Consider the following 10,334-nt stretch of genomic DNA (forward strand, 5'->3'; position numbering starts at 1 on the left):
TAACATTTGACTGATATCAAGGCTTGAAAAATGTTATTGTTCTAAAGGTAATTGGCAGTTAGAGCACAGAAATGAATCTGGTCTATTCCACACTGATGAGACGCCAAATCATAAGATTAGAAACACAATCAGCTGTTGTCAGCCATTGTTGCCGTGAGCTGTGGACCTCCAATATGGCCGCCAGAGGGCAGCATCCACCAGCTGAAAGCCCTCTATCTTTGCCTTCCTCCTTCCAGAGAGGTCAGAGGTCAGCTACAGAGCAGCACCTCTGGAGCTGGTAGGGATGCAGTGTCTTGCTCAAGGACACTTCAGCAGGCAGATTAGGGGTGAGCGGATCAATACCAGAGTATCAATACTTGTGACACCAGTCGAGAATCAAAATGAGCGATACTGAGGATGAAGAATTTAGTATTTTTCATTATATTTATTGAGGGGTGAAATATAATAATATGCTTTTTTATGCGCTCACGCTCGTGCACATTCACACACACACACACACATACAGAACTGATTCAAATTGTTGGAACTTTTATCTCACACAATGCTATTCTGCACTATTTTTACAGTACAACAGTGATGTTTAAACACTGTTGAGTTTGACATGTTTTAAACAAAACATTAAAATGATGCTTGCATGTCTTTGGTCATCATGTGGTTTTAATTGACATTATTCATGACAAGTACTTGGTATCATAATTGATACCACCGGATCCAACTACAATACTGGATCCAAAAGTAATTGGTTTCATGTGGAATTGAAAATAGCAGTATCTCCCATCCCTAGGGCAACTGTTGTCATGGGGATTGAACCAGAATCCTCTGGTGGAAGGAAGCGCTCTCTAACCACTAGAAAACCCTGCTGCCTCAAATGTGACATTTTGGGTGAAACTGGGTGACAGTTTGGGTGAAAATTAGTTTTATAATGTAATGAAAAGAAAAAGTATTAATTAAATGTATCTAGTGGCAAGAGTATGTTACGGATGAGCTTCAAGCCAGCGAAGTCCAGGTCCCTGGTTGTGAAGAGGGGAAAGGAGACTGACATGTTCAGCTTTTCCCTCGGAGGTATCCAGATCCCGTCAGTCACCGAAAAGCCCGTCAAGAGCCTGGGCAAGATTTTCAGGGGACCAGCAGTGAGTTGGAGGCATGGCTGACAGCGGTGGACAAATCAGGGCTGCCAGAGAAGTTCAAGGCATGGATTTACCAGCATGGCCTCCTACCTCGACTCCTCTGGCCCCTGCCCGTCCTCGAGGTCCCGATGACCACTGTCGAGGGCTTCGAGAGGAAGACCAGCCACTTCCTGCACAGGTGGTTGGGCCTGCCGCGAAGCCTGAGCAGCATCGCCTTGTACGGACACAAGAACAAGCTACGGCTCCCCTTCAGCAGCCTGACAGAAGAGTTCACGGTAACCCGTGCAAGAGAGGCGCTGCTGGACAGAGACTCCACTGACGCCATAAGTCTCCTCGGCTGGCATTGTGGTGAGGACTGGGAGGAAGCGGAGGGCCCAGGCGGCGGTGGATCAGGCCGGGTAACGGCTGCGCCACAGCGTGCCGGTGGGATCTGCGGCGTCTGGACGGGCGGGGCTTGGCAGCATCCCAAGACCTCGCTACGATAAAGCACAAGGGAAAGAGAGACGCCAGCTGGTCCAGGAGGAGGTGCGAGCAGGAGTGGAAAAAGTACAGTAGGATGGTGGGGATGCAGCAGCAGGGCGTGTGGATCAGATGGGAGCAAGCGATGGACTGAACGATCTCTCGGTCAGAGCTCTGGAAGGCTGAACCACTCCGGATTAAGTTCTTGATCGAATCGGACTACAAGATGCTCCCCAGCCCAGCAGCATGCCCACTGTGAGAAGAGGATCCCTGGAGCATATACTTGGAAATGATGCACTTCATTTATTGGAAATGAAGTGCGGAGAAATGACTTGCTGGTATATCTAGATTCCTCATCCATGAAGGCAAAAAACCATGTAAAGAATCTTGGAGTAATTCTTGATGGTGACCTCAGCTTAAAAAAACCACATCAGCAATGTCTGTAAAACAGCTTTCTATCACTTACGTAATATCTCCCGTATCTTTTAGAATTGATTTTAAGATTATTTTATGAGTTTTTAAGTGTCTTCATGGTTTGGCCCCTGTATACCTTAGCAATATGATTGTAAGATATGTTCCAACGAGATGCCTCAGATCATCCAGTAGTAATGCACTGGTGGTCCCTTCAACCCGGTTGAAGTGTGGGTAATCTGCTTTTAGTCACTATGGTCCCAAACTTTGGAACTCTCTCCCACAAAATCTGAGAACCATTGATACACTCTGCACTTTTAAAAAGAATCTCAAAACATATTCGTTTAATGTTGCAGCTCAAGTTCCCCGACACCATCGCAGTGACCACACTCAGGCCAGACGCGGTCCTGATGTCTGAAACAACAAGGCAAGCGGTCCTGCTGGAGCTGACCGTTCCCTGGGAAGACCAGATGGAAGAGGCATATGAAAGGAGGAGGGCCAAGTACGAGGGCCTGGCAGGCGAGCGCCGGAGCCGAGGATGGAGGGCTCGATGTCTGCCCATCGAAGTAGGCAGCAGCGGCTTCGCAAGACGGTCTCTCTGCAGGGCCCTCAAGCTGCTTGGCATCACAGGGCTGCATAGCAGAAAAGCCATCAAGACCACCATAGAGGCCGCAGAGAAGGCATCAAGATGGCTGTGGATCAAAAGAGGAGATCCTTGGACCACACAAGCTACTTGGACACAAGCAGGAGCCTGGAGCCCCCTCTATCTCCGCTTTTAAAAAACACCTTAAAACCCTCCTTTATTCCTTGGCCTTTGAATCAACTTGATACGACTGTGTTTTTATGCTTGTGCGTCGCCCTGTGTCTCACAAGTGTGTGTGCACGTGTGTATGAATTATTGTGTGTTCTACCTTTGTATTTTTAACTACATTGAATTGCCTCTGTTGCTTTTTATTACTATTATTTATTCTCCTTCTTCAATACTTGTACAGCACTTTGGTCAACCCTGGTTGTTTTAAATGTGCTCTGTAAACATATATACGTATATTAACGTATATTAAAACAGAATTGAAAAAACAGTGTTTGGCAGTGGAGAAGCAGTGGGGGTCAGATATTGTAGGCAGTTTTGAAGAGGTGGGTTTTGAGATTATTTTTGAATGTAGGGAGTTTTGGAGGACGGTGGAAGGGATGCCATATAGGACGTTGTTACAGTGATCTAGTCTGGAGGATAATCTGGATAATCATGTCCAAAAATGATTCAGGCAACAAGACAATACAAGTTTACCTGTAGTAAGAGGAGGAGCAACGCTGGAAAGACAGCAACGTTTCAGCGTCACATTGCTGAAGTGAAACCTGAAAGTAACTCAGAGAGACAGCACTGCTGCAGTCAAGAAAAGTGTCTCTCTTTCTCTCCAAAGACAAATAAAACTAGGTTCATCAGGCCTTTCTCAGCAATACAGCCGAGTCTTAGACGCACACAGGTGAGTACAGCAGATGATATTTACTGTGTTTAAACAGAGAGCAGTGACACATAATTGAGCTGTATCCACATAGGATGTTTCCCTGTGTTCATTATACACTGACACTTGTCAAATTAAGTTTTCGATGACGTGCAATTTAACTATATACCTCAAAATGACTTTTGCTAATATTCCAATAATCCAACTGTGATATGTTTAAACAGTATTACACGAGAGGGTGTGCTTTACCGTTATTATTGGCACGACAGTGACGCGGTAAGCGCCTCGGTCCGTAAGCATCACTGAAGTGCCAATAATGACGGTAAAGCACACCCTCGAGTGTAATATTGCGATTATACAACGGTTACCAACAAAATAAAAGATATAATCAAAATGTATTCATATTGTGGGGCAATTCGCTCTCAAAATAAAAAAACTTTTTGCTAGTGTTATCTCCGTTTCCCTTGAACTACATGGGGTCTGACTAATAACTGGAAAACAATCAGTCACGTCAGTAGACTCCTATGTAATGAAAGCTAGGTTACTACTCCAGCAAGTAAGCTGTCAGTCGAGCTAATGCTTTCTAGAGATCGTGGGATTTCCCAAACTGAATAAATACCACACATATAAACACAAAACTGTCTTGCTAGCTCAATCTTGTTGTAACTAAGATATCTGCTGAAAAAAATAATTTTTCCATGGACAGATTTAGCTACTACGTCCGCGAACTTCACATGTATTTTTAAGCTAGTAGCGCCGTGTCACCGACTCACCGGCACAGCTGATGGAGGATGCCAGAGCGTCTAGTAACATCAAGGCTGAACAGAGTTATATTTAAATATATTATATTGTATAAAAATATATGTAGTATAATAGTAATATTTTTAGTGATGAGCACGGCTAGGTGTGCTGTCATGCTGATTTGATCACGTTCTAAATGTCTAGTTGACCAATCAGATTGCTTGGTCAGAACTACCTGTTGTATAATTTATATAAATATTTCCCAGTTATGTATAACAATGTTGTTATTTCACACTTTCACTTTAGGTCTCAGTGTCTAGATATGTCCGCTGCCAGCAGTCTCCTATCTGAAGAGCAGTTTCTGTGCTCCATCTGTCTGGATGTGTTCACTGATCCAGTCTCCATACCATGTGGACACAGCTTCTGCAAAAACTGCATCACACAGCACTGGGATATTAGTGTCCAGTGCCAGTGTCCCATGTGTAAAAAGCTTTTCGACACAAGACCTCTGCTGCAGGTCAATATTTTCATATCTGAGATGGCTGCTCAGTCCAGAAAGTCAGCTCAGATGAAAGCCAGCAGCTGCCCAGACCAACGATGTGCCAAACCAGGAGAAGTTCCCTGTGACGTCTGCACTGGGACCAAACTGAAGGCCCTGAAGTCCTGCCTGGTGTGTCTGGCCTCCTACTGTGAGACTCACCTGGAGCCTCATCAGAGAATGACGGGCCTGAAAAGACACAAGCTGATCGATCCTGTGGAGGACCTGGAAGGCAGGATGTGTAAGAAGCATGACAGACCGCTGGAGTCAGACCACAAGTTACATCAAATTGTTCCTATGGAAGAAGAATATGATGGAAAGAAGGCTGAGCTGGGGACGATGATCCAGGAGAGACGACTGAAGATTGAGGAGATCAAACACTCAGTAGAGCTCAGCGAGGAAGATGCAGACAGAGAGATAGCAGACAGTGTGCGGGTCTTCACCGCTCTGATGCAGTCTGTGGAGAGAGGCCAGGCTGAGCTCATTGAGACGATCCAAGAGAAGCAGAAAACAACAGAGAAACAGGCTGAAGGCTTCATCAAAGAGCTGGAACAGGAAATCTCTGAGCTGATGAAGAGAACCGCTGAGGTGGAGCAGCTCTCACGCACTGAAGACCACCTCCACCTCCTCCAAAGCCTCCCATCCCTGAACACTCCTCCACACACCAAGGACTGGACAGAGGTCAGTGTCCATCGCTCATCATGTGGGGAGACTGTGAGGAGAGCTGTGGCTCAGCTGGAGGAGACTCTCAGGAAAGAGATGGAGAAATTGCTTGCTGTTGAGCTGAAGAGGGTCCAGCAGTATGCAGAAGATGTGACTCTCAATCCTGGCATCCGAGAGCCGACCTACAGCGATGCTTTGGAGGCTGTGGTTTGTGTAGACCTGCAAAAGACCCACCTGAAAGGTAAATGATAAGGATATTTATTATATTTTGGGGATGGAGGGAGACAATACTATTTAGTTTCATACAAAATTATTAGACTGTCATGTCTTTATTAGCCGATAGAAATTAAGTGTAATCAACTCTTCGCTGATCTTTTTCAGCATATTCCCAAGGTAGTGGACACCCATCGGCTCCCCTCTATCCCACACGTCGGAGGCGACAACGCGCTTCGGGTGGAGGTAGAAAGATTTGGCATCTGATTGTCGATGAACAGGAAGGAAAAAATCAGGAGTCCCAAGAATGGCCAGTGGACTCTGTGTTTGGTTTATGGAAATGAGTACAAAGCTAATACTGACCCTCCTGTCCTCCTCTCTGTGAAATCGAAGCCTCAGAAGGTGGGGGTGTTTGTGGATTATGAGGAGGGTCTGGTCTCCTTTTATGACGTAGATGCTGCAGCTCTTATCTACTCCTTTACTGGCTGCACCTTCACTGAGAAACTCTACCCAATCTTCAGACCCTGTGTTAATGATGGTGGTAAAAACTCCGCCCCTCTGATCATCTCTCCTGTCAATCACACAGATTAGACTAATCATTAGTTTTTCTCAGATAGGATTCATTAATATTTAAGATAACACATTTACATATTCAAGGGAAGAATATATGTTTTCCTATTTTTTTCAGGTAACTGTTAAGTCATTTTAATGTTGAAGAATTGTAATTAAAAAAACAAAAAAACACTTTATAACTTTCTACTTCATGGCAAAACTTGTAATAAAAAAACAATGTTTGTTAAAGTTGAATACAGTAAACGTTTGATTACAGATTCTGGTTGAAATGGTGAATGCTCTTTTCTCATTTATATCCTGTTTTTATTTATGTAACCTATTACAATTTAATACTGCAAAAGATTAATTTCCCCACAGGGATCATTAAAGTTTAATCTAATCTATTCTGATCTAATAACTCTGCACAATAATGTCATATCAGAAACCAGAAGCATTTGTTAAAATCACTTAAACATGTCTAGCTGATGAATTAAAAATGTATTATTATTGTCAGATCATTGTACATATTCTGAGCTTTGTATGTTGACACAATTACTGAAGAGCAGTTCATGAAAAAGAAGTAATTCTGCAATTTCTTCCTCAGATATAAAGATTTTTTGTTTTTGAATGAATAAAAACAGATGGAACACACTTGTATGGTTACATGACTGCTATTTACCAGAATGCTTAAATTATTTAATATTTGATTGATATCAAAGCTTAAAAAATGTTATTGTTCTAAAGGTAATTGGCAGTTAGAGCACAGAAATGAATCTGGTCTATTCCACACTGATGAGACGCCAAATCATAAGATTAGAAACACAATCAGCTGTTGTCAGCCATTGTTGCCGTGAGCTGTGGACCTCCAATATGGCCGCCAGAGGGCAGCATCCACCAGCTGAAAGCCCTCTATAGAATATGATAAGTGATGGTGACAGAAATGTCCTCTGTCAGCAGTCTGCTGTTGAGAGAGCAGTTCCTCTGTTCTTTCTGTCTGGATGGGCTCAACAATTCACACAACTTGTGTAAAACCTGAATCACACACACCGGGAGAGGAGGATCACACTCTGAATGAACGACAAATCAAAGAAGCAACAACACACACACTCACACTGTAATGATGAAGATGTGATGAAGACAGAGTTCAGGTGTGTGCTGCTGTATGAACAGCTGCACAGGAAGACTGACGACAATACAGCAGACTGATGCTGTGATGACAACTGGGAAATTCTCTGTTTGCTTCCCTCCTTCCAGAGAGGTCAGAGGTCAGCTACAGAGCAGCACCTCTGGAGCTGGTAGGGATGCAGTGTCTTGCTCAAGGACACTTCAGCAGGCAGATTAGGAGTGAGCGGATCAATACCAGAGTATCAATACTTGTGACACCAGTCCAGAATCAAAATGAGCGATACTGAGGATGAAGAATTTAGTATTTTCCATTACATTTATTGAATGGTGAATTTTAATAACAATATGCTTTAGTTTAGTTTTTTTTTTACAACAAAACATGTTGGCAAAGAACAACCAGCAAACAAGGAAGTACAGCCCCAAACTTTTTAATATTTACAGGGAGAAAGACTTCAGAGTGGGTACACAGACAAAATAATAAACAAAATTAAACTAAGCCCAATCAACCTATACTTACCTATCAGACATAAAACAACAAAAAATACTTCTTACCTAAACTCCTAAACAAGAAAAAAAAAAAAAAAAAAAAACAGGAGAAAACAGGCTTTCAACAAAAAATGGCCACCCACCCCTACAACTCCCACGGCTGCTAAAAGCTACAATCCATTAGCTTACTCAGACAACACAAAGTTACAGAATCAACTACAAGGTGCTGGTGTTGGGAACTGGAAAAGAAGAGAGCTTTATATCCTGGGAGCAGCCACGGGGAACCAATCACCAGCCAGGACACACCTACACAAATCACACTCACCGGCCAATCGTAGCACACCACCTGTTTCTCATCAAACACACCCACACTACAGAGACAGAGAGAGAGAGGGAGAGAGGAACACAACTCAAAGCAAAGCAGAACACAGAAAGACAATTCACATATGACCATGGGTCATAACACACACACACACACATACACACATATACACACACACACACACACACATATACACATACACAGCTTACTCAAATTTGTTGGAACTTTTTTCTCTCACAATGCTATTCTGCACTATTTTTACAGTACAAAAGTGATGTTTAAACACTGTTGAGTTGGAAATGTTTGAAGTTGTTGTTGTAAATGTTGTAAATTGTTGTTGTTGTAAATGTTTTTCAGTACTGGATCCAAAAGTATTGCAGCTATATTAGCTGAGGTTCGGGAGCAGGACCACACCTCAGTCACTCCCCTTCCTGTCATTTCCCTTTAAATGCCGACCTGCCCAGCATACCTGTTTGTTCTCGTTTTACGTGCCCCACCCTCCCTTCCCTTTCTCTCTCCATCTCTCCCTCTCTCTCCCTCTCTTTCCACTCCTCCTCTCTACTACAGGGCCCCCTGGGGGTCTGCCACCATGCCTGGGAGAAAGGGCGGATCCGTCGCCGAAAGCTTCCCCAGACCGCAAATGTTTGGCCTACACCTCTCCATCCTCCATTCATCGCAGTCTCCACTTCATCATTCATGGCTGTTAAATAAACATTCTCACATTTGATGGTGTCGTCCTCGGCTTGTGAACTCGGTTTCATGTGGAATTGAAAATAGCAGTATCTCCCATCCCTAGGGCGGATGCTTGTTGCCATGGGGATTGAACCAGAATCCTCTGGTGGAAGGAAGCTCTCTGTAACCACTAGACAACCTGCTGCCTCACATGGGACAATTTGGGGGAAACTGGGTGACAGTTTGGGTAACAATTAGTTTTATAATGTAATTAAAAGAAAAGATATTCATTAAATGTATCTAGTGGCAAAAGTATGCATTAATAATAATAATAATGATAATGATAATACATTTTATTTATACGCCCTTTACATGGTACTCAAAGACACTTTACAACAGTTAAGGGAAAAAGAAAATAAATATATAAAATACATAAAAGAATTGATAAAAAGTGATGATAATAAATGAATATGATAAAATAATGACATGACATACTCTATTGTGCATATTAAAACAGTAGAATTTAAAAAACAGTGTTTGGTTTCCAGTTGTCATTTTGTTCATTTCTGGAGAGGCAGTGAGAGTCAGGTATTGTAGGCAGGTTTGAAGAGGTGGGTTTTGAGATTATTTTTGAATGTAGGGAGTGAGTCTGAGTTTCTGACGTGTGAAGGGAGGGAGGTCAGAGGGTCGGGGCAGCGATGACAAAGGCTCTGTCCCCCAAGGTGCGGGGCTTGGTCCCGGTGACGGGGGTCAGGAGGTCGGTATCAGCTGATCTGAGGTGGCGGGTGGGGGTGTGGCGATGAAGGTTTGTCAGGTATGAAGGGGCAAGGTTACTGAGAGCTTTGTATGTGATGAAGAGGATCTTGAAGTGGATTCTGTGCTGTATTGGGAGCCAATGAAGGTGTTGAAGGATGGGTGTGATGTGTTCTCTGGAGCGGGAGTGGGTGAGCAACCGGGCAGCTGAGTTTTAAACGTATTGTAATGTTTGGAGGACGGTGGAAGGGATGCCATATAGGATGCTATTACAGTAGTCTAGTCTGGAGGATAATCTGGATAATCATGTCCAAAAATGATTCAGGCAACAAGACAATACCAGTTTACCTGTAGTAAGAGGAGGAGCAACGCTGGAAAGACAGGAATGTTTCAGCGTCACATTGCTGAAGTGAAACCTGAAAGTAACTCAGAGAGACAGCACTGCTGCAGTCGAGAAAAGTGTCTCTCTTTCTCTCCAAAGAAAAATAAAACTAGGTTCATCAGGCCTTTCTCAACAATACAGCCGAGTCTTAGACGCACACAGGTGAGTACAGCAGATGATATTTACTGTGTTTAAACAGAGAGCAGTGACACATAATTGAGCTGTATCCACATAGGATGTTTCCCTGTGTTCATTATACACTGACACTTGTCAAATTAAGTTTTCAATGAAGTGCTATTTAACTATATAACTCAAAATGACTTTTGCTAATATTCCAAATATCTAACTTTGGTATTTTTTATACAAATCTTCAAGATTTCTGTATAACAATGTTGTTATTTCACACTTTCACTTTAGGTCTCAGTGTCTA

The 10,334-nt window shown here is 43.2% G+C and overlaps 1 protein-coding gene across 1 annotated transcript; it reads left to right on the top strand.

Annotated features, from left to right (window-relative positions):
* The first annotated feature begins 4,520 nt into the window (after positions 1 to 4,520).
* Positions 4,521 to 5,879, top strand: LOC144538088 (E3 ubiquitin-protein ligase TRIM47-like). Its single transcript, XM_078281927.1, has 3 exons — positions 4,521 to 5,281; positions 5,489 to 5,606; positions 5,781 to 5,879. Exons 1-3 carry the CDS (start codon positions 4,521 to 4,523, stop codon positions 5,877 to 5,879), a joined length of 978 nt encoding a protein of 325 aa, XP_078138053.1.
* Positions 5,880 to 10,334: the final 4,455 nt, after the last annotated feature.

This window comes from Centroberyx gerrardi, chromosome 24 (assembly GCF_048128805.1).
Source record: "Centroberyx gerrardi isolate f3 chromosome 24, fCenGer3.hap1.cur.20231027, whole genome shotgun sequence".
Taxonomy (NCBI): Eukaryota; Metazoa; Chordata; class Actinopteri; order Beryciformes; family Berycidae; genus Centroberyx; species Centroberyx gerrardi.